Here is a 26520-nt window from a genome sequence, read left to right as displayed (position 1 = left end):
AATTATACGTGTCTTACCTAAGTAAAATAGAGCAGCCGTCGTTATAAGTGGCAAGTTCAGCATTAACCGCCATATTGTAATTAAGGTGATTGATCATTCCTGTTGAACACGCTTAACCTAGAAAATGTCCTGTAATTTCCAAGGAAGAGGAAGGAAGCGTCGAATATGACAACGGAGGCGAGAAAAAAAAGGGGGCGACGACGGAGCGAACTAGGAAGAGAGAAGATTGAACTTAACTGGGGTCAAATTGACTCTAGTAGGGAGTCCCTGCATTCAATATGGCGACTTCCTAATAGAGTCAGGCTGACTCCTTTTAAGACGTTCACCAGAGGAACCGTCTTCTTGCGAAAGTACCTGAGAGCGTGTGCTTTATAAACGAAGTTAGAGCCATTTAATTTACAAAGCATCTGTTAATTTAATGATACCGGAACGGAAGTGTCGCGAACGAACTGCATGTACCGATTTACGGAAAACAGCTCGGCGTTGAATGCATCGCTAATTGATTGAATGTTCGATTAGGTTAGTCTGCACATACTGAGAAAAAAATTTACTAAAAAAAAAAACAAATTCTTCTTAATTAGTAAACTGTATGTTTGCATACAATTGTGAACGCATTTTTTTTTAATATAAATTTTAAAAGATTGTGTTTATTTATTTGAAGAAAATATTTTTTCTATTGAGTAAATATATCATTTACCAATTATAAAAACAATTTTATAATACAGTCAACGTTTATTGAAATATAAATTTGATTTTCTATACAATATTGATTTTCCAATGATACTAATTTAATTTGAAAAAACGATTTTTTGATTAAATAAATAATTTATAATTTGTAAATATTTTTTATAATATAGTAAATATTATTTATTAAAGATTATAGAAATTTTAACACAAGTTATTATATAATGATTTTATATGAAATTAGATATTTAAATTGATTTAATATTATACACAGCGTCTTAAAAAAACACGTTTACTCCACACTCAAGCCTAGGATTTCTACAAACGTGCTACTATTTTTTCAATAAGAAAATGTATTATATATTGTTCATTTATGACGCAAACAACATGCTATTCCTATAAATTAAAAATTTATTTTATTTTTGGCGGATATATTAACTCTTTCAAGTATATATTTTCTCAAATTTAATAAATTGTTTTAAAAAATATCTATTTCTTATAAATAATTTGTATTACTTTATTATTTATGTAAGTCTGGATACGTAAATGAACAAATATTTATTAAAATTTATTTGAACAAATATTTAAAATGTTATTGTTAATATTAAAAGAGATCTAGATTTAATATTTTAAAAGTTTATTTATTAAATTTTAACAAGTATTGTACTATAACGCAATTAAACTAAATTTAATTCCAATAAATTTTTTAACAAGGGTGTTATTTTTTAATTTTAATTTTAATATTTTTGTTTGTTATACTTAGGAGAGAAACTTTACATTTAAATTAAGTAAATCTAATTTGAATAAATATATTTATACTAAAATTAGAAAAATTTTTTTCTCAGTACACGTATATACAATCAGTAATTATAACATCGTATAAATATTACCGTAGTTTATTTTAGAAATAAGATTTTAGAATTTACATATACCACGTATAATTAAGGATATGTTTTTATCTTCTGTAAGATTATATCAATTAAATTCTCGTTCATGAGTAAAAAAGTACAATTGGAGTATGTATGTAGATTTTCGAGAATAGGATCAAATGCAATACGATATACGTCTTTTGAAGCCTATACTATAACTCTGAATCCCGACAGAGATCTCAGATTCCAATTTTCCCATCGCGGTAATATGGCACCGTATCAGATCTTCTGTCTATTTATAGCACCGACAAAATTTATGATGCATATAGGGAGTATCGAGTACCATAATCTCTTCTTCCAATCTTTCCTTCCGTCTCTGCAAACTAATAGTGCTGGTAGATACAATAATTAGATGATGAGATTAAAAGGAAGAGAGAAAACAGAGGAAGCATTATAGGTATGTCAATATTGTTAATCAAACTTGGAAAATATTGATAAAGCATTCGAATTAATTTTCCAAAAGTCGATGAAATATTAAAATATTATGTATATATATATATATATATATATATATATATTTAGTATATGTTTGTTGCGTACGGCACTATTATTAGTTAAATATAGTCTGTTTTATTTGTAAATAGCTAATGGCAAGAAAAAGAATATTTTTATATGTGTAGTTAGAAGAACGTAGAATACATCGAAATGAGGACGCGCAGGCCTCAAAAACGCCGCAGTGCGACTCGCTCTGCAGGCTTCACGGAGGTACCACTCCGTACTAATATCATTAGAATAAGCGAATGGCGCAAAACTCCAAGCAACTGTTTATTCATTAATTACTACTAAACAGTTGCAATCATTACGTGGATATTAAATGTAAAATATGTAAAATAATGAATGCTACACAAAAATGTTATATGATAATAACGATACTCGTAGTTTTAATTAATAAGAATTATTTGTGCACCAGCAAGAAATCTGAAAAAAAAAACAATTATGAATATCAAATATAATTTTTGAAAAATGTAATTACCGTTAATAATTATTACATAATGTTAAGTATGATTTATTATTATTTTCAATAATTAAATTTTATTATAATTTTAATTTTAATTATCTCGGTCTTTATTTTATTCTGTTTTGGTATTTCAGTTTATCCTTTGTAATCTCTCTCTTTCTCTCTCTCTCATATATTTTTTATTATCCGATTATTTTTTAAGTAGTTGTGTGTGCCAGCCAGACGTAACGCGTGATAAATCGCTCGCAGCCATAATCCGACGCATAATAATGTTCTCATAATTTCGAACATGAATGGATAGAAGCGCACGTACAGACGTAGATGCAAGAGGCGCGCGGACATGTTGCGCGTGTATCGAGGAACATTAATTAACGTCAGGATCAGAGCATCAGATTTGACGCTGTCATGTGAGGTGCAGTGCTCGTTTATCCTTGTGCTATCTGTCTCCTCGATATAACGCGTATGTTCAGCAAGAGATTGAGAGAATTTGAAAGAAAATTAGCTCTCGTAAAACATGTGTTTGGAGAATAAAGATCATATGACAAAATAGATTTTTTCTACGTGCTATATAGAAATACTTTCAGTCCTCTAGAAGTTGGAGTACTAATTAAAATATTTGTCGACATTTTTTCAACAAGAACTTGCACGATTTATTTTAAATTTATTTATACGTTTTCCGTTTTCCTTTTTATCATTCTTTTTGTCACTAGAAATTTTTTTTTAAGAGAAAGATATTGATTTCCACTCTTTTAAGATATTAATAATTTTTAAAGGATTAATATTTTTGATATAACCAAGAAGGAACTTATTAAATAAACAGTTGCCGACTGAATGTTGTTACCATATGGTTAATGAAATATATATTGATTACGATGAGAAGAAATTATTTATAATTGTTACTTTCATCGCGCTATCAGTACTGTTATAAATTAAGAAAAGAAAACATATCTTTGTGAATTAATTATTATTTACAGATTTATGTGAAATGCACTAACGCGCGATTCTTCTTTAATTAATAAATTAACGTATACTTAAAAGAACTAATGTATGTAATAATAAGTAAGATATACAATAGAAAGAGCGAAAGGAATTACATAATATAACAAAATTGGGAATAACACACACTCTATTATTATCTTTTATCATTACTATTTTTAGTCGCAATCATTACTTTTTTCTGTCTACTACTGTAACGATAACAGTTACATTTGTATAGTAATAATAACAAATTTTATTGTTACTTTAATCAATGATATTTTATTATTATGAAGTAACTCCGATATATACGTCGCACTGATCAAAAACTCAATTTATCAATTGTTACTTATTATGTTTAAGAAAAACAAATTATATCAATAAGAACTTCATACTATCTACTAATGTTAAAAAAATTGGAAATATAAAGTATTTATTTTTCTATATTTGTGGAAGAAAAACTTTAAAAATCTCTTGCATTTTTGCTATTTATCAAAAGTGGTGGAATTTATGGCCGCTCATGAACGGGGCAATAAAATTGGATAAAAAATACAAGAGCTAAGCACTTGCATTTTCGTGTACTCCATCTTTTACTATCTCTACCCTTATGCATCATAAAATAATTTATAAATTTTTTACATTTCCTACAGAGAGAATAATCATTTTACGTACATTGTAATACATTGCTGCGCCACTCATAACATTGGCAAATTCATTCAACTTACATGATTTCACTGTATAATATTAAGAGTAAGAGAAAAAAAGAAAAACTGAAATTACAATACACTAATATTTTAATTAATATAACAAAAAGTCATATAACAGAGTAGTGTTGCAAGTTCATCAATGCTCGTTTTATTTTTTCTGATTTTTGCGGCGTATAAATGCCAGAATTACCCTAATGATTATTCATCATCCATTGAGATTTTATTTAGAAGCGAAAAACAATTTTTTAACCTCTAGAGGAATTTGATATATCGGCTTTTAATGATTTAAGTAAATTTTGGTATAATAATGCTTTTATAATTAACAATAATACGTTATATCGTATTGACGAAATTAAAACGCAAGAATAGAAAGCCTATGTCAATCACAGCGGTTCTTGGTACTCGACAATAATTTTTAATTTTAACAATTTTTAACTCAAGGTTTCCGGGAAGCGGCGATAGTAAATATTGCTTCTAATAACATTAATATTACTCCGGCTTTATGATTATGTTTCAAGTCCGACGAATATGCGACTCACAGTTTGAGTTGGAAAAATTAAAAAATTAAAAATTACTAGCCGGCGCCAAGAACCGCTGTGACTGACATAGACATTTTATTCTTGCGTTTTTATAATTGTTTTTTTATAAAATTGTTTATACCAAATGCTGTTAAATAGTTATTCTAGAAATATATAATAATAATAATAATAAAGTTTAAATATGGAAAACAATTGTTTAAACTCTTCCAGACCGGAAGCCGACATATTTTTTTGTAGATCGATGCAATGATGTATTTGACAAAATTCAAAGTTTAAAGTTGTAAAAGTCGTTTAAAAATAAATCGGTCTTCGAGAGGTTAATATTCAGCTTCTTTATTATACTCGGAAAATTACGGTCAGCAATATTTCCAAAAGATTTTAGCCATTCTAGTAACTTTTTGGTAATATTTCAAAAAAATTATAGAAATTTTTTTTAATAACCTTTTAGTAACTTTTCTACAAAATTTCAAGTGCAAGACTCGTAGACATTTTGCTATTCCAGAGCTAATTCCAGAACATGCAGAAATGTTTTACGGACATATTTTACAACTTTCATGAAATGTTTTACTTTTCAGTTGAAACACATTTGAAATATTTCTAAAAAATGTTGGTGCTATGTGGACCGCCATTGCTAGACATAAGTTTAAAAACATTATAATTTCGTGCGAAACTTGCACAAATACGTCTTTTCCAACACAGATCGTTAGGAGAGGGCTTATTGTTAGAAAAAACATTAACAATAGACGGTGTTAGAAAGTAACTTGTAACATCCTAACTATTATTTTTTCTATTTGTGATAGTAACGGTAACGTCGTTACATTTTAACAGTAGCAGTAGAGAATTCTATAATTACTTTTATCATTACTTTATAATCGTACAATACGTACAGATGTTGCACTTAATCAAATCACAAAAGATTTCGTAAAAAAGCAACTTTTCTAAGTAACGACAACGATAACGAGTTACTTTTTAAAATTAGTAACGAATAACGGTAACGAGTTACTTTTTACAAAAAGTAACGGTAATAATAACGCGTTACTTTTCTAAACAAAAAAAAGTAACTTTTTCAACCCTGAAAATACATACGCGCACAAAACGTCCGTTTTCTCGAACCGCAAATACAATCCAGATATAGCGCGTTTTTCTTTTTTTCTAAAAACGACTCATCTGGAGGAAACAAAGGCATTCATGACGTTGATGTCGAGTGTACACTATTATATCCATTGCATAACAAATCATTTCACTGAAAGGCACCAATTATTAATGAGCCCTTGGCCATACTACGTATACGTATCCCACAGGTAATGATAATACTTGTATATGAGGCATATTTCCCTATACGCGGTGGCAGTTGTACTATTAATGCTACGTCCAGCTTGCTCTGTAATCGAGCTTATTGTTGTACCAAGAGTACAAAGCGTCAATAGTACACGCAAAGACCATGCCCGTTCTAAATTGGCTGTATTAAATGGCAGATATAGAAAAGAGAAATGAAGAAAATGAGAAAGATATTAATTGCTTTTTAAAATATAAGTTAAACTAATTTTATATGTATATGAAAAATGATATATGTGATAGACATATAATTATAAATTATAATAAAATAATTATTATAAAATATATATATAATGTAACATAAGAAAAATGTTAAATGTATTATATAATATATAAAATAACATTTTATATAAAAAAATAATTCGATCAAAGGATCTGTGAAATAAATTCAAGGATTAATTGCTAAGCGGCAAAAAGAAATTGCTAAGCGGCAGAGCTGGCATCGGGTTTTCTTGTGCGACTTAATTGATTTTATTATATCGAAAGATTGATATTTCTCGAACGCTAAACACAAGTACCTACAAAGCGCAGATGTTACGACTCACATATCCTTTCATAATCTTCTTCAATGCAATATTAATGCATTATTTAGATGTATAACTTGCTGATTGTGAGTCTCCAAATAATAAATAGAATCATCGTCCTGTCTTATAAATAGTAATATGGCTATCAACAGTGTGATAAAATTTCGATGGTCAAATTGTGCGTCAAGCGGTTATTTGATATCGATTTACATAAGTAATCTTAGACATTTCCAACATCTAGTCTCAAACATATTAGAAGTAAGGTGGCAACGACACACAATTCGATCATTAAAATTTTACTACATTGTTAGCCATGATCATACCGTATACGTTATTAATAAAACAAGATAATAATTATAGTTGTTTGAACTTAGCAATTATAATATCTAAATAGCTGATTAATATTGCAGAGACTCAATATGTGAATCGAAAATGTTTGCGCTTTGTACATATAATATATACTCGCGTTTTAACGTTTATGAAATGGCCCTTGTCAATCTTTAGATATAATAAAGCCAATTAAGTCAAATAAGAAAATCTAATGTTAATTGTTATTGGCAATTTTTTTATAGTTATTAAAACAGTTATATATATATATATTGTATACAATAATTTTATACGTATATCCAGACATATAAAATTCTAGTATACAATGATAAAGTAAGGTAAAATAGCAAATTAATATTAGAATAAATTAAAATACTTATTTATAATGATTTTCTAAATGATCGAATAACCAAAGTTTTAACGCTGGGAAGAGAAGTTGTCGGTTCCTCTATCTCACTTGATGAGATATTGCTTTTCTTTGAATTACAGTATAATATAAAGAAAAAGGAGGAGGTGCAGGAGATGCCACAGGAAGAGCCTAATCCTCTGATGCGAAAGAAGAAAACACCAGAGGAATTGGCGGCCGAAGCTGAAGCCGAAGACGAAGACGAGTTCACCAGTACGTAGTGCTCGCAATATTTTTTTCAATATACATGTTTAATACGAGACGTTTTAAATCAAACTGACTCACAAAATACGACGCTCGGCTTGAAAAAATAGTTTGAAATGTTCTAATTTTACGAATCTAACGCTGCAACTATTTTCTATTACTATTTATGAGAGAGCATTATATCAAGTTTGTGTTAATATACCTTAGTAGTACCTTAAAGAACAAACTAAGTCCTTAGGGAAATTACTCTAAACTCACGGCAACACTAGTGGGATTCGGAAACACCTGCCAGCTGTCCGAATATATTTGGATTCATGTATACGTAACGTTAATTAATCTTTTATTATATTACACATTACATTTGGCGCAAATCAACAGATTACTTTATTGTATCTGTATTAAATTTTGGAAATCATTTTTAGAAATTAATTCTAATTATAAGACTCGGCAAAAATTAATTTTGCTTTATTTGTCAAAGCGGAATGAATGTATATGGCGACGTTCCATTTTCACAGCTGCGAAAGTACATTACTTAATGTGTCTAATTTCATTTGTATTTTTGTAGCAACAGTTTTAATTTAATTCCTCTCACATTCATTTCGCAAGAAGTGAACCGTAAGTGCGAATTGAAATTTGCGATAGCACAGACTCTCTGCATAATTACATTTCTCTCTCGCTATTCTTTCGTTCGGGATTTCATTATTAATGCTTCATTAAACACATTCCCATTTTGACTGTTTCAGAACTGAGAAATACGATAGAAACGCAAGTGAACGAGATCAAATCGCAAATTGAAAGTAAGTGCAGCCTCCAATGAGCCTATTGCATTGTGCGGTTCGTGAGAAAGATGACGATGACGTACGTCGTTGTCGGACTCGCGTCCGCCCTGCTGCCCAAAGGAGCAAGGGAGGAAGGGGTAGCGGAAGAGATAACGAAGCAACGAGAAAGAGGAAAACTGATACGTGAAGTCACCAACATTGGAACGCCATCGTCGTGTCGATCAATCGGAGATCAATTTCAACAGTCGATTGGTCGATCGTTGCTTAAAGTAAAGTGAACGACGAAAATGAGCCAGACGATGTCCCAAGGATTTTTCAAGGATTCTCAGAGGATTTTTCATTGCCGTCACATTTGGATGCAACTTCAAAAATCGAAAAGATCCTGTCGAGAATTTTGTCCCGTACGAGATTTAAAGTAAAGGGATGAAAGAAGAATTACCCCTTTCGCGGAGAGAAACAAACGCCAAACAGATTTCATCAGAAGAGTCAAATGATATAAAATACCGAAAATTTACGCAAGCCGCAAGAAATTAGACAATAGAAGCTGAAATTTGAGAAAGACATTTTATTAAAATTTGATAACTGGAATTGCGGAAGAAAATAATTAACTGAGCATACGAAACTAAAACTTAAAAACGGATTGAATTCTGCAAAAAAAATCTTTAAGGAATTAAAAAATGCAATTATATCGATACTGATAACTTATCAGTGATGCCAGTAAAGTTAAAAGAAATCATTCGCTAGGAACGTAACAATAAACTTTAAAGAAATATTTATTATAAATATCTTAACAAAAGTATTAGCCGCAAAATAAACAGTACAGCATGTTGTTAAATTTACGGTAAATAGAAGAAAAAAGAGAGAAAACAAAATAAATCAACGGAATGAAAGAAACGAGATTGAAAGATGCTTGTTGAGAAAATACAAAGACCAATTCTCTCAATTCCTACGAGCAGACAAACCTCGTGTTAGAATTTGGAAGAAATTCTCGACAGACATCCCGTTGTTCTTTCACACAAAACGAAGAGATCCAGGCATTGACGACGTTGAAGAAAAGTAAAGTCGATCATAAAAAAAAGAAAAGAAAATTGATACCAACGATTATCTTGAAGATCGCGTAACCAAATGTCGCGGAGAAGAATTAAAAATTTGAAAGCCTAATCTCATTTGATTCGGAAATAAACAATACGACGAAACGAGAGAACGTGTGTAAAAAAAAAAAAAAAACCCAAAAAGGAGAGATGACTGAAATATTGTCGATCGTCGATGGTGTTCGTGAAGGGAAAAATTCAGGGAGGTAAAAACGATGTAAACGACGATGAAGACAAAAGGGGAAAGAGAGAGAATGCTGACTCGACCAGAGTGTGATTTTTTTATGTAATTGTTGCAGTTAAAACGAAGTGTGAAGTGATGTTGTTTTATATAGGATAATTAGGTGTTCTGTAGAATGTGTTTAGACGTAGCATAGTTTATAACAAATCAATTATCTGGTATGACGAGTGAAGGTACCCAACTGTGGGTACCGAGTTATTTTCTATTTATAGTTCGTCTAGGTATTCTATAGTTATATGGAGAATTTTTGGCGCAATTTGGTGATTTGAAAATCAGCTATTGATTATTACAGGAACTAACTGAAAAATTAACTCTCTAATCATTACCAGTATTAATGATTTGTTCACCTAGATATTTTAACGGAATATCTAGTTATTCTGTATTTCGGAAGATCGTGTACTGCGAACGTTTCAGACATGTTAATTGATTCTCGGATAGGGATACAGTATTCTGCAATATTCCTCTGGCAGGGAACTTTTTGAACGTTTTCAAAGGTTTTTTTTCGGAAAGCCTTCGTTGAAGGCTAAGTTTCATATCCGACAACTATTCGGCACAGATATAAACTATCTAATAAACTGTCTACGATGATCGTAAATATCACTTTTAGGGTCTTACACAGTTGCCGTACGGTTACGGCTTCTGCATAGCTAGGAAGTAACAAACGTGACTCATGCGGTGACCAATTAGCTCCTTATTTTTCCGGGAATAAAAGATACGTAGCAGGAGGTGATTGGCTTCTTGCTGCGTGTAAATTATGTTGTGCTGCGATCTACGTGCAAGTCGGTCAGATATATCGACTGTCAAATGGGAAACTTCGGAAGCAATTGGATATTCGAATACGGACCTCGAAACTTCCCTATTAGATGGTCAATTAACAGCTCCAACGAATGCGTCGTGCAAAAGCTGTACTATGCTTCATATTGCTGCACTTATAGTCTACCTTTGTTTCAATTGCTGTCCTTTGCTATTGCATTTATAAACCTTTCTTACTTTAAATAACAATTGTTGCTATTCTTGATTGTAAATTCATGAGTTGCTAGCCGTATATAAACTTTCTTAATTATGACGTAAAAAGGCAAGTTGTAACATTGTGTATAATAAAACTTAATATTTCAACTAAAAATTGGTCTCACGAATAAAAGATATTCTAAAAGAAAATTATTTACATATGAGAAAGATACAAAATTAAGATCTTTAAAAAAAACCCATAAAAATCAACGAGCAAATATTCGAGAGTGAGACTATTGGTAAAAATCAAGAAGTAACAATCTTAAAAAGTTATGTAAATTTACCATCGACTAATCTGTTAATTAAACTTATATCGCCGATGCTAACTAATATAATTGATTTTCACTCTTTGTGGCCAATATCCGATTTATGTTCACTAACTGTTACACAGACACACACACACACGTACACATTTGTTATAATACTATTGTTATACTTGCTACAACGTTACATATTGTCTTTTCGTGATTTACACGAATGAAATACAATGCATTGAATGAACAAGATGTGCAACAAACATATCAAAGCCAGATAAATTCGTGCGTCTAGTACGTTTAAGTACGTTTCACAACTCGTTGATAGTAAATTATAAGTGATTTAAATCCACTGATCCGATTTACGTGCAAACGAGAATGTGCAACATTGACGGAAATAGTAGTGATAATAGAATGAAGATAATAGTACAATGTTTGCTAACAAAAAAAATTTCTCTGTTGCTCTGTTAATTTGTTATACAGTATTTTAATTTTCCGCTAGCAGTCGATGTTTTATAGTTGAACGCTAATGTTTTCTTTTTTTTTTTTTAAATAAAAATTAATTTAATTATACGTAACACCGCGCTATCTGGTCGCGCAGCATACGGCTCTCGAGATAGATATACACTTGTAAATCACGTGCTCGAAAACGCAAAGTGCAGGGCGGGATACTTCGCTTCTCTCGCTCGTTACAAACAATAATGAAAAAGTTTATATGTATATATATAAAATTATGTTTATATATACATATATAAACGTAAATAAAGAAAAAAAAGATGAAAGAAGCAAAAAAAAGAAACGTATGTTAGCGCGTTAAGTTTTTAGAAAAGATTTTTCGGATAGTTGAAAAAATAATAACTGTAGTTGAGTTATGTAGTTGATAGAAGTTTGTTCGACGACTGCTTTAATATACTAAAGAGAGAAGAGAGAGACGACGGTGAAGGGACTTATTATTATTAGTCGTATCGTTATTATTAGCAATGTTATTGTGATTATTACAAAATTAAACAGTGAACACATCGAGCGTCACGGTAAAATCATCACGAAAAAAAAATGGGATTAATAGTAATTGCTAATTCTTGCTCTGCCATTCGTCCAAATATCAAACGAGATTTCTAATTTAAGAAAACAAAAATACAAATAACGAGAAATAATATCAACATATTTTATTAAACTCAGAAAACGGAAGAAATCTATTTTCTGAAACAAAAATCGATATGAATTAATCATGAATTAATTTCATTATCGGCTTTTTATGTCGTTTCCCATTCTTTAAATTATTAATATTAATGTTAAAATATTTAGTTTTATATGTTTTAAAAATCTTATTTTAATATGTTGTTAGACTCTTAAAAGATTTTCAATAATTATATTACATTTTCATTATATTATTATGAATACAAATATTCTCAATTCTTAGACGATAAATTACAAATTGATAATAAAACGATAAATTTATTTTACCGCTGACAAGATTAGATCAAGATGATCTAATAACAGAATGTTGCTTGATTTTTCACCTAATTTTTATTTATTTGCTTTATTGACTAGTTTCAGAATTGTTTTCTAATTTTCTATATTAAATGGTTTGATAATTCAATCTTGGTAATTTCTTATGACTTAAAATTAAATTTTCTTTTCCTTTATAATTATAACTAATCATCTAGATAAATTTTATCTGACAAGTTGGATTTTAAAACTTGTAAGACTGAAATTTATAACGAAGTTAGTCATAGAGCACCCGGAAAAATAATTGCGGATCAATTTGACGTCATTCATTTAAATAATCATTAAATTATTATTCTAAATGAACTTCAATTCTGCTCATCTTCTCTCTTTTTCTTAAACTCATCTTTTATTTTATGTTTTGTACTATTGTTAATATTCTAATTTATAAACTCAACTACTTTTTTCCTTCTATCATCACAAAGCTTCGAATTTTCAGGTTTTTTATTTTCCCATTTGTATTCTTTTTTTATTTACTTGTTACATTTTACTATTTTAAAAAAAGTTGTTCCTTTTTAAAATTTACGCTTATTTTGCAATTTTGTAATTGGTATTTACATTGTATTTTATCTGTATTATAAATAAAAGATTATTTAATTTATAATCAATGTTCTATTTATTTAATTTATTTTTATTGTTTTTCTACATATCTTTAGTATTCATTTTACTGCTTGGTGAACTTTTTGCATTTTTTTTTGCAATACTATCGTAAAAAAATAATTGATTGTGTATATTTTACAAACACTTTGCAAATTGTTATGCGTAACTCCGTTAAAATTATCCGCAAAAACGCTTAATAGTTGCATGAAACAAAGTTTGTTAAAACCCATATTAAGGCTCCTTTTAAAATCATTTTAAAGTAAATTTTATGTTTTTTTATTTTATTGTACCCTCTAAATGCTTTTTGCAAAATTAATAAAACTGATTCAAGTAAGGAGAAAAAAACTAAATAATAAAAATAAATACAATAAATCAAATTATATTTATTACATATTTATGAATGGTATTATTACATATATTTTATTGGTCTACAAAAAGAACTTATACAAACACCATTAAACTTGTATGAACCTCAAACGACTTGGTCACCGCTGTCCAAGAATTAATTATCGTCAAACAAATAGCAATATTCAGTGAACGCAAACAGAGCGTTTCGCTGGCCGCATTTATTCCGCGTTTTCATCGTAAAAAAAACCGCGAACTTTCTGCCGCAATTCGCGGAAAGAGCAGAACCGCCTCTGAAGTTCGCCAAGTTCGGCGACGACCAAAAGTTCTGCAAAAATCGCTGACAACGTGCTGCCTTCCTTTTTCTTCTTCTCAGTTTTGTCCTTTTCAGACTCTTTCTTTCTCTGCCTGCTATTTTCTCCTCCCTCTTTTCTCTTCTCACACACACTCTCTCTCTCTCTCTCTCTCTCTCTCTCTCTCTCTCTCTCTCTCTCTCTCTCTCTCTCTTTCTCTTTCTCTCTCTCTTTCTCTCTGCTTCTCGGTTTTCAGAGCAAGAAACTCCACCATCCGATGCGACTCTGCAGCTGTTTGCTCACGAAAAACAAACCAAAAACTTTTCTTTCAGCATTTGACTTATCCTCGTTCTCCTTTCGATTTTGCTTGGGAGATAGATGAGGATTTTCATAGGTTTAAAATTTTCCCCTGAAAATTTGATTTGTGATCTTCAAGATCCCGTTTTAATCGTGAAACATGATTTGAAAAAATCTTAAATTGGATACGAAATCAAATTGAGAGATTAAATTTATAACTTAAGGGATGGTGTCGAGTAATTGTGTTATGTGGTTATATTTATGGTAAACTCAAATTGATTAGATTTTGAAATTAAATGACATTTTATATAGAGATATATTCCTATAATTATTGTACATATCTATACATTTTATTTAATTATTGTTTTATTATAATTATTATATTTTAACTAATTAACATAATAATATGTCTTATTCGTATATATATATAAAATAGGACATATTATACATACAGTGTGTTTTAAAATAATATAATGTATTTATTATGTACAATTTTAAGTAGCAAATGTTAATTTTACACGTTTTCTAAACAATTGTGGAATTCTATGTTTAGAAAGCGTACATGAAACGTATAGACCAACACGTGCTACCTAGAATTGTTTATCAATTTATTATTTAATTAATACACATATATTTATTTGTATTAAATGCTAATATGTGATTATGTGAACCAGGTAAAGATTCATTTGAACATATGAGAAAATTTGCTACGTATATGGGATTATAGAATTAAACAAGTTTTCTCTATACATTTTTTCTCTCACATAACCATAGATTAAATCTCTACTATATTTACTATATATTTTTATTATATTAAACTATATTCTACTTCTATACAAGACATTTAAAAAATAATGGTTCAAATTAATAATATACTAAAAAGAACTTGTTAAACTAAAAAATTTTAATGAAAACCTCCGCAAACTCATAAGAATATATAATGGCATATAATATATTCTACCATGCGCAATCCACCGTTTCCACGGTATAATTCCATGGTGAAAAAATATTGCGTTACTAGTTCACGAAAATGGCTAATATGCTGCAGCATTTTTCTCGGTTTAGTATAATTTTACTCAACGTATCGATTTGAACCATTATTTTGCAAACATCCTGTGCCTGTAACATTTGTCACTACGATTGTCTTTGCGTTTTCTACGGAGTTACGCAGAAAAGAAATGATCTCGACCGACTACCAAACCTCCAACGATTCATGCACGAGAATCTGGGAGACGATCGACTAATATATCCAGAATGCGGAAGGAATGAAAAATGATTTTCTTTGCAATATGTTTTTCAAAGTGTACTCGATGTGTAATCTTTCATCTATCTGTCGATGTGCATGTCAAATTTCTACTCCGCTTGCCATATCTTCTTTATCAATGTCGCTGGCTGGCTGATCTTCTTCGTCGCGCAGCTTACTGCTCTCGTGTAACTGTCTGTCTGGCTGAAGATCTTCGAAAATTACCCTGTAACGGGTAATTCGTTCCACAATTAATTCCGAACGGCGTAAATCAATATCGAAACCTCTCTAATACAATTTCGAAGAAGATGAATCCATCGTCATGCGCTTCGTTCACAGATGATTTCTGATATATTTTATTTATTCGCAAAAATGATGAAAAATATATAAGGATCTAAAAGTCTATTGTATAAAACATACGAGATAAACGACAACAATTAAAAACTATAACTGAATTTTATTTTATTAATTACTGTATCATTAATTGTACTTTTAATTCCGTTTTCGTAAAATATTGTGACACTGGTATTATTTAAATATATATTTACATTTTAACAATGATAATTATTGTAAGTATTTATTTTATTGTTATAGAATCAGAATTACAACAGAATACGATGTATCGTTAATTTTGTATGATATAACATTTCTTTACAACTAGATATAAAATTTATTTAAAAAATTTACGGTCAATTTCTTAATTTTAGGATATGAATTAATATAATCAAAGAAGAAAATATATATATAAATACACACACACACACAAATAAATACATATATATTTTGTTATCAAAGTTAGAAAGATAAATGAACGACGAGGTTATTTTCGAAGATCCGGTCTCGGCCGAAATTTACGCTCTTTCCTGTAAATCGTCTTGCGTGTTTAATCATCCTGATTAACTCTCATAACTGCAAACAAAAAATTTAGATATTTTTCATTGCTGAGTTAATAAATTAATAACATAAGGTACTATGATAAAAAGTTCTTTTTTTTCGAAAAAAAAAAAAAAAAAAAACTTTTTCAAACTTACAACTTTTACAAATTAACATACAAATATTATATACAGATATTTTCTTCGTATTTAAATTAATTTTTTGATACTTTATCTTTTTTATTTCCAAATTTTTCATACCATAATACTTGATTTAATTTCTCGAGTTTCGTAGTTATGAGTTTTTAATTAGGACACTGACACCTTGGGTGCGATAACACCGTTGCTATACTCTTCGAACATCCTCGCGATGTACCCCGCCGTTCAGATTATATCCAAAGCGATGTTATACTCGAAGTCAATTACTCAATATAAATCGATTTACCGAAGATATATGCATACATTTTCTCGTATAATTTTCAATATACAGTATTTATCCGTTGTAGGTGTGTAAGTCAAATATAATCACAAATTAAGATCTGTACAGGAGGGAGCATTAATATTTCCCGATACATCAAAATTTTTTAAGCATTTTGTAAATGTGTAACATATAAATACAATTTTTTACGATTACCTTATCCTTTTCTTTTGTACATAATCGTCGGAATTGAAATAACATTTAAGTACTTTCTAGAAAGATTTCGAGAACATGTGAAAATGTTTAAATTCAATAAATTAAACAACGATTCATTTAATTATAATTGATAATTATGAAATTTATCTAATAATGCACGTATTGATGAATTCCAATGTTAGCGACACTGGATGTTAGTAGAGTTTCGAATACCATTGGAGTTAATGCTCTCGCTTGCACACACAAAAAATCTGGCGACACACTTAAAGGACCAGGAATGTTCTGTGGAACAAACTTTAATCTACAATTAAACGCGGATTATAACTGAAAACATTGACACCCGATAATTTTACTCCTCTAGCAAAAGGTAGATAGGTTCGCCATGACTGAAACGTTATCCTGGTCTACTCAATTGTAAATGGCCATTAAATGCAGTAATTAACAATGACGTAAAATATTTTGCTTAATCGCTTTCTCTCGTCTCACTTATCGCGACTTATCCTCCTGTAATAGTAATAATCCCGCATTAATCTCTGTACTAATCTCTCTATTATCTGCTGTTGCTCTAGAAAACTTTCGATGTGTCTCTACGTAGCACGTTTAAATATATGGGAATCAATGTTAATAACATAAGAAGCGAATCTATTTCTCTCTATTTTTCTAAACTCAATATCTCCGTTAATCAATTTTGTATTTTTTCTTTTGATTGTAACCCATAATTTATAAACGGGACATGTGACAAAGTAACTTATTCATTTTCAGCGAAGAAAATGACTAATAAAAGTATGAAAGTATGAAATCGGATTGCATAATACTAATTGAAGAATGATTTGGTGAATTTAAAAAAAAAATAAAGTTGTTAAATGCTCTCCACGATTTCTGATTCCCATATTAGTTAAAATGTTGTATGTGAAATGCATGCGCTCTTCATTGTGACGATGTTGCTCCTGCTACGTGTCCAAAGGGCACGAAGGTTAAGCTGAGTGAAATGCATCGATTAATTATCGTACTTGCGCTTACTTATCTGAATTTCAGATTGATGCAAATGTATCAAGTACACGTTATTTGAGAATGCTAATTTCTCTCTACAGTCTTTTTTTTTCCTTTTGATGTGGTTTGCTTTGTTACTTTAGACGTTAATTTTGATTTCAAAGAACTGCATCTGAGGCATATCATGCCGTTGTTGTAACAGTGCCGTTATAAATAAGCAGAAAATTTTCTTTATTGAATTAACATTTCATAATATACAAAAATAAAATGTTACACAATTAAAATTAATGATCCATATATTAGTAGATGTTCAACCTACAATTTTTTAATACGCTATTAAATTCACGCCACGGCCACTAATAACTTTATACTGATATATGCAAGTGACAATATCCGAACTTTTTACATCAAGTGTTTGTGAGATTTAACGAATTTCGTGAAATTGGTTGATGCATTCGCCATCTTTCCTTCAAAGCAACAAAAAAAAACAAGAACTGTTTTCATCTTCGAGATACTATTTTCGCTGTTTACAAAAAAAAAAACAAGGAAACTAAAAACCAATTATATCGTTTGATTCTTTTCCAAAAATAATGAATTGATGAACTTGTAAAAAAAAAAAAAGAATAAAACCACATATACGTTTATGCTAAAGCAAGATTTCAAAAATTCAATAAGAAGAACAAATACAATTAAATACACCGCCATAGCTAGTTTCGGAATGATTGTCGAGAAATGGAATCTCGAAGACGAAGATATCTCGCTTGCATCGAAACTTCGCTGTTCAATGAAAAAAAAAAAAAAAAAAAAATGATGTGCTATGTGCTCTTCCTCTCAATTCCATTGGAGATGAGATGCAATACGATGTATTTTCTCTTAATCGGATATTTAGCTCTCTCTCTGTAATTTTTCCGTAGTGTCACTTACGATGTAATTACTTACGTGTAACGCGTATATATGTTGCGTTGCACCCTACTTCTTTATTCTATACTTAATCTATGTAGTAAAAATAGAAGAAAATATGAAGCAAAATGTACTGGCATGTAAAGCAAAAGAGCATCGAGTATTCGATGTTGTCGCTGATGCCGATGTTACTGCTGACTAATGTCGTGTGTCGTTGTTGTTTCTTAATAATCAACATTAACCCTAAACAATATGAGAAACTCTTATTTTGCGATTTCTTAAGTTTATCGCAAGCAAATACTTAATTAATTGCACAATTGCAAAAATATATAAATATTACAAACAATTCCTATTATCTTTTCTATTATCGTCACATTAATTATATTTTATTATTAAACATTAATATGGTATTTATAATTTATAATAGCTTTATACTTATCATTACGAACGCAATTATTATATATTTTCTCGTTGATTTGCTTTTGTAAAATAAAGAAGCTAAGATAAAAGATATTTATGATGTAAGTTAAAGTGAAATTTATTTAATTAAATTATAAACTATATTGTTTGGGGATAATAATGCTCGTCGCCATGTCGCTAATAAGAAAAGTTCGTCGGAAAGTTTCTGCAACTCGAGGAATTCTCCGTACGACAGCTTAATGTACGATTAACAGCGAAAATGGAAGAACTTCTATGATTCCGATGCATATGACACGTTATGATCTCTCTTCATTTATATACTCCACATTTTCAATTGTAACTATTATTTATGTCCCATATACTATTGTAACTACTATTATGAATTGAGAACGTAGAGACTAAGAAAAACGCTCATATTGAAAAAAAAAAATTAGAAACCTAGAAATCATTACGTTATAACATACGTTGAATCTTCATTATTTGTAAACAATTTAGTCTTCATTGACTTAAAGTTCAATCTAGCCGTATGATTTTCAATGTATTAATTTGTTTTGTCTCAGTTTAGAGCATAGCTTTTTAATAGTTTTCAAATGTCTTCGCTTCAAATTAGAACTGAACTCGAATCTCTTGTAGACTTTTATTAAACACATTACTGTCACTATTACTTTAAAGTCCTTCTATTATCTATTCCTAATACGATTTTTAATTCTTTACATGTTTAAAGTAGTTCATCAATTTAACGCAATTGTTATTTTTGTTTGTTCTTTCATTATTTAATCACTAGTTTATAGCATTTTTTTTTCTTTTTGAGGAAAAAGGCACGTAACTTTCTTTCACGGTGGTCATTTGTGTCTCTGAAATGCTCTCGGACTTGCTCAAATCATTTTTACGTTCGTCTCCTGTGCGTGCTGCGCAACGTGTCGCGCTTGCGACAAGTGCATGACTTTTCATACATTAAAGAATCTAACACTTTCGCTCCCTTCCCCTTCAGCCACCCTAAGCCAATTTCGCGTGGCACGTGGCACGTGATATATATACACATATGTCAAATGAAAGAAGAAACGCGCGATAATTTGTGTTTTGTAGATTTTCACGTAAAGGGACGATCCCGCTCTCGAAATAATAAATGCGAGGAGCGCATCCCGCGCCTCGCGGCGTGCCGAATATATTTAATCCAACACCGATCGATCTATCGGCTGATCTACCGTGAAGCGAAGTTAGTTTTTGTCTCACTTCGCGACTGTCGCACTTCCAGGGAACATATAAACGCAAATTGATTATGTAGGCGTTGTACGAGAAAATTTGGTTAACGATGCGTTGTATTTGGTACAAACATTTGTTAGTATCTGTGAGTAGCGTAGACTATAGAATAATCTAAATTACGGTTTATACAATATAATCAAGGTGGGCAAGTGATAGAACGGAGCGGGCGTGTTCCTTTCTACGAAAGAAAGAAGAGGAAAAAGTGAAGAATATACAATGCAGCCGCTGCTTTCTATGCTTGCTATTTACATTACATACATGGTGATATTCTCGGAATGAAATTTTCTACATTGTATTTAGGCTAAAATGCAAATCGTGTTTAACTTCAGCAGTCAAGAAGTGTCGTTGAAGTCACGAATTAACTCCTCTTCACCGATCATAGGCCACGAAACATCTCGTTGATCGCTTGATTAATTCCTCGAAACAATTTTCTTCAATGTTAAATCGTTCAAAAGAAAAAAAAAAAAAGAAAATATTCGACTGTCAATCTTGAATTGACAACAGAACGAGTAAATCTCAAATGTGATCGGTCGGTCTGAGAAAATAATAAATAGGGAGGAACGGCAAAGAAATTCGAATAAGCCATCCGTGTCGACGTTTCGTCACTATAACGACTTTGTAGATCATAAAACCTCAAAAACCTCAAGATTCTGTGATCCAATCTCAATATCGCGAGCTTTGTACTTTAAACTTCAAATTATCCTGATCAATGTTAGCCGGATCGGAGATATTAAATAATTTAATTGTTTTCTGCGCGAAAAGTGACAAGCTCTTGTGAACAAACTTCGAATTTCAATGTCTACAAGTTGTTTTTTTTTTCTTTTTTTTTTCTAAATCGCAAATTCAACTTCCGTTCCTCCATCTCCTTCGTGCGACTAGTATCGATCCTGCTTGACTACTTGATAATCAAGAAAACTATTGAGAGGATAGGAAAACAGTAATAATTCCTAAGAAGGGAATGACCTCGTTAAGCCCAAATAGCGCCGAAAATTTTGAGGATCAAGGCGGCAGACATTATGTTCTTTCCATGTACATAAAAATTTTTAGGGACATTTCGACCTACATCTTAACTCGTTATCGTTTTTACAATGATGGTTTTATCGTAAAACCGCAACCGAGAGCGAATACGATAAAAAGGGAAAAAAAAAATTACAATACGGGCGGGTTTCTCACTTCCTCGAGACGTTTATATTCAGGAAAAAGGAAAAGAGAGTTCCTAAAATATGTCCTTTAGATTTTTAGACAGAGCACGCCTTAGACGAACTCCAAGAATTGTCGATGCTTAGATACGTAGATTCTGATAGATGACACTGATTTTGCAGATTAATTTGTGAATTCTTGGGTCTGTGGATTCATACACCTTTGAAAGTGTAGATTGTTGAACTATTAGATATTCGCGCCATCCTAGGATTCATGTAGATCCTCGAATTCTTGGACTCGAGAATTCCGCAGTTTTTAAACTCAGTTGTCTGAAATTTTCTTTTTTTTTATTTTTTTTTATTTTTTTTTTAATCGGACTAAGTTAAGTGTTGATCCTGTATCGAGGAATGTTATTCGCAAAATGATTACATTCAAATCGATGGTTAATATACGATCTCGAGGAACACCGGGAAATTCGCGAATACCGACTTGGCTATTCAGAGACAACGACACAACGCATTAAAAAGTAATAATGATAACTTAACGTTAATCGATTACTATTACGATCGCTCACATCGCGAGAAGTGATGACGATGATGATTACTGCGTACGGGTTGTCCTCGAATTGCCGCGTTTCTTCGGAAAATTCATTCTGGAACAACAAGTGAGAACAATAATAGGTGTTCGAACATCTCGTGAATATTCGATATATTTCGAACTCACTCAACTCGGCGTGCACGATCGCGTGGCCATTTCTTATTTGTAACTTAAAAGCTATTTTTCCAGCACTCGAGCGAGAATCGTTGCCTTTGATTTACTTTCCGGAGCATCCGCGGAGAAGAAACGCGTTAGTTCGAGGCTACCCGTGGTTAGAGAAGTTAGGCGTTAAGCAAGATTATTAAGACATTATTAAGAAGGAAGTTAAAAACCATATGTGGTTAAGTAGGTAGACTTTAGCTTTATACACACGAGAGTGCTGAGGGACTATTCATGGAAATGAGAGAGAGGGAGAATGAGAGTGAGAAAGCGAGAGAAAGAGAGAGAGAGAACTTTGCCGATTGTGAATGATTACGAAAGGAAGAGCGTTAAAAAGACTCCGCATTTTCGACTGCCATTCAAGTTAGCAATGATTCGTTATACCAACATGTCCGAGCGAACTTGTGCGATGTTTGTGGCAAGGAGTTATCGTTATTATCGCTGTCGTAAGAATTATATACAAGGCGTTCAAAATCAATCGTGTTTCTTTCTTAATTGCCGATTCTTCGGCCAATTTTGAATCGATTGAATATTGAAAATTTAACGAGACGTTATTTTATTCACAGTCTTTTAAATTTTTTATGTAAGTCTAAGAAATTGTCTAAAAAAAAAAGTAAATAAATGTTATCTGATAATAAAAAATTAGTTAATAAAAAAGATTATATTAGTACTTCGACATTTTTAATAAAGAAGAAATCGAATGAATATTAATGACAGAATATGCGCGCAGATTAAAGTGCCATTGATTGGAGATCCTTTGTATTGTCGATTTTCATAATTGCTTTGGAAGTTTTACTTTTAATTGTTACTATATGAACAATCGCATTTGTTAATATTGTCGCTTTTTCCAAGTGTGTAATGTTATTACAGTAGTTTTATAATATTGTACAAATATTAAAATTTTTAATGTTAATTATTTGAGATCTTTAGGTTTGTGTTTAAATTACTTTAAATTAAAATTCGTCAGATATTTTAATATTTTAACGTGGATGTTATTGTACATTCTATTTTATAGAATTATTAATCTATTGGAGCATAATAAAAAAATTGGAAAAATTTATTTAATAAGTAAATTTAATTTAGCATAAGAGGAACGGATATTTTAAGAATAATGATGAAATAATGATGTAAAGCTTTTAACTTTATTAATTCTTCGTTTCTCAACTACCGAAGATAAAGAGATTTCATTTCTTACGAGAAACACCTAAACCTGAAATAAAATTAAAAAGTAAATTTATGATGATCCAATAGATTGAAATTGATATGAAAATCTTTCGACAATTTAAATAGAAACTTCTGTCTGATTTTACATTACTGATTGACATATTTGTTCTTGATGATAGCGTACGTTCGATATTGTTGCGGACCAGACTCTTCGTGATTTCGTTAAAACCAAGAAGCAATACTGTTGATGCCTACAATTACTATTATCGAACGAGTGCTTAAGTAAATTGCGATCAGTCCAATCCTGGAACCTTAATCTTACGTCACTAAATTTGATTGATATAAAACTGAACACTTCATTGTCCAATCCCGTTATCGACATAATTCAAAAAATTGTGATTTAGTTAATAAATATTTTATCACGCAGTAAATATTAAAATACAAAAATTTTAAGAGTTATATTTGTTACTCTTTTTTTTTTAGAAATAATTAAGGTTCTAGGATTAATGACGAAAAATTTGAAAACTCTCGTGACAACTTTTCGCAGATCCGGAACATCTTTATAAGACAAAGTTAGACATCTCAGAACGTATCGTAATAAGGAAATTAGTTGGAAGGGGTAAAGACGATGAAGGAGAGATAAAAGAATTAAGCTTGGATCTTAATTTACTCTAATCTAAGAGATCTATGATAGCTCACGCAGATAAGTCTGAGCTTATTTTTCTTTTATCAGCAGATATCTGCGAAGAGATGTCTTTAAATTAAGACCGATTTAGAATAAAATTGTTTGGGGAATTTAGCAACACCGAATGTAGAATGTGAAAAGAAGTGAACGAGAATCGCACGAAGCTTGCTCGGAAAATGAATGGAAGGTCGCGAATGATCTGAAGATTGCCTGGACTCTTGAAACTCACGAACAAACTCTTCAATTCATAAATTTCTGCTTTGCTGCATTTAAGCATCTTTGAATTTTTCTTCTATTTTTGTTTGTAAGTAGCAATTACTAATTTTGATTACGAAATCAAATATATTCTAAGGAATTTATATGAATCTTGGCTACTGAGATAATTCAAATTTTAATTGATCAAAATTTTACATTCTTAATTTTCGATACATTGAAGATTGTACTGAGAAACTATAAATATTGAATTTGTTTATACTTTTCTTAAAACTTGTTCAATTTTGCATTTATTTTATCTGACAGTTAAATTCGTAGACATTTTCTTTTATAAGTTGAGCACGTTAAAAATGATGAAAACAAAAAACGGCAGGATACATATGCGCATTAATTTATCATTTAACAATATTTCAATTGAAAAGCTGTCTTAGTAGTGAAAGTAATAAAATTAAAATAAATAAGATACGTATAAAAAGAAATCTTATTTTAAAAGATAACTTCAATTTGGCTAAAAAGAGTAATATTAGAATCTTAAAAGATGCTAAACGAAATTAATTGTCAGATTATTTGCTCCTTTTATGATTTGTTAAGCGTTTGAATAAATCTTTTGCTTTGTGGAAAGCTGAAATTCTAGAATCCTCGAATCGGAGGACTATTTTGCGGCAGACGAAAAAGAGAAGAGAACGCTGAAGAGAACAGGAAGCTCGCGTGAACAAAGGAAGCAAAGCAAAAATGACGATGTATGGCGGAGGAATAAAACCCTTGTATAAAGTAGCAGTGCGTAGCGGCTAATCTAATCGATAAAGGAATGAAACAAACGAGTTTATTGTTGAATATAATAATGTATTATGTAACATTAACAAAGTAAAAAAAAAAGAAAAGAGGCGAATGATGATAATATTATATTGTTGTTAGATATATATATTATATATATTATATAAAAAAGAACCTTAGAAATTAAGTGACCACCTAACATTCACCCACACAAGTATACACTCTCGCAGGATATACAGGGTGTCTCGACGAAAATGTATTCCAGTAGAGGAGACGCTTACTGCTCGAGTAAAAATTTGTGTTTGTTTTTTTCTAGCGATGACTTAATCCGAGATATTTGTTGAAAATTAATAAAAAGCAAAAATAACCAAGTATCTTACTTTTTTATCGATCACACCAAATACTTCCTTCACTCTATTTTAAAAACTCTTTTTTCAAGAAACTGTTCTTTTTTTAATTTTTTAATAGACCGTTGAAAAGAGAGTTCCGAGAAAATTGAAACGTATAGCATTTCATTTAACATTTAACATTTGTGACAATTTTTTAATTATTAATTACGTAACTAGAACCCTATTTACTTGTTAGACTTTTATTTGCGCTTTTTCTTACCGCCGTTTTACTTAATCCGTCGTAAGCGCTGCTTTGTCTTTATAAAATTATTAATTATTGCATTAATATTCGCGAGTTTAAAAGAATTTGCATTCTCAAAGTTTCAGATTCGAATAAGCGAAGGTAACGATTTGTCAAAATTGTAAATAATAACGTGTAAGTTAGACTAAATTGACACAGATATATTGCGCGAACTTATAAGAAGCTCATCAAAACATAACACGTTTTGCTGTGTGTGCGCATTATTGATTCTGTTTACGTAATGAAATTTCAGTTTCGAAACAGGTGCTAAGCAATTTTCATTGTGACACGATTTCAGAACCGTTTACGCGATGTTAGTGAATGGAATCTCAGTACGCGTGAAAAAGTCTTTCAGATTACTGTGTCGATTCTTTACGCGCGTACGTTAACATTTTCACGCGTCGATCTACATTTCTGTACAATTTTTTATATTGTCAGAATTAAATATACGTATTCTTCTTTGTAATTATATCGTAAGGCTTTTTCATGTACAATATGTACATATAAGGTCTACAACATTTTCAGTTTACTTTGAATTTATAAAATGAAATAAAGAGTGAGAATTGAGTGTAAAAACCAGACGGAAGAAACATTCCCGGAAAAATGAAATGTCATCGACAATGTGTTTGCTTGCTTTTGCAAGTAATCTCTTTTGTCGCGAACTGCCTCGCGGAAAATCTGATACTTAATGTAAACTTCAAGAAACCGATTGCGGTAACAGATCACGCATTTCTCAGTTTCGCTCTGGATCCAGCAACGTTGCAGGACAATGATTTTATGTAAGTATTTAAAAGGAAGAAAAGAGTTTTCTCGGAAGAATTAGATATTGGTAAA

General features: G+C 30.7%; 2 protein-coding genes across 5 annotated transcripts in view; both read left to right on the top strand.

The window, feature by feature from the left end:
• The window catches only part of LOC105201535 (complexin), a 210854-nt gene extending 201260 nt beyond the window's left edge, over positions 1 to 9594 (top strand). For all 4 annotated transcript variants that reach the window (XM_011169581.3, XM_011169582.3, XM_011169583.3 and 1 more), the window contains 2 exons: positions 7468 to 7597; positions 8332 to 9594. In XM_011169581.3, coding sequence (XP_011167883.1) covers positions 7468 to 7597; positions 8332 to 8405 — 204 coding nt within the window. In that variant the 3' untranslated portion in view covers positions 8406 to 9594. The remainder of the gene's footprint in view (positions 1 to 7467; positions 7598 to 8331) is intronic.
• A 2758-nt stretch (positions 9595 to 12352) lies between these two features.
• LOC105201536 (protein PFC0760c) overlaps positions 12353 to 26520 on the top strand; it is a 38966-nt gene continuing 24798 nt past the window's right edge. Inside the window, exon 1 of the mRNA XM_011169584.3 lies at positions 12353 to 26465. Coding sequence (XP_011167886.3) covers positions 26290 to 26465 — 176 coding nt within the window. The 5' untranslated portion in view covers positions 12353 to 26289. The remainder of the gene's footprint in view (positions 26466 to 26520) is intronic.

The sequence above is a fragment of the Solenopsis invicta genome, chromosome 16, assembly GCF_016802725.1.
Source record: "Solenopsis invicta isolate M01_SB chromosome 16, UNIL_Sinv_3.0, whole genome shotgun sequence".
Lineage (NCBI taxonomy): Eukaryota > Metazoa > Arthropoda > Insecta > Hymenoptera > Formicidae > Solenopsis > Solenopsis invicta.
The sequence above is the reverse complement of the archived record's forward strand: the minus strand, read 5'-3'. Positions and strand labels throughout refer to the sequence as shown.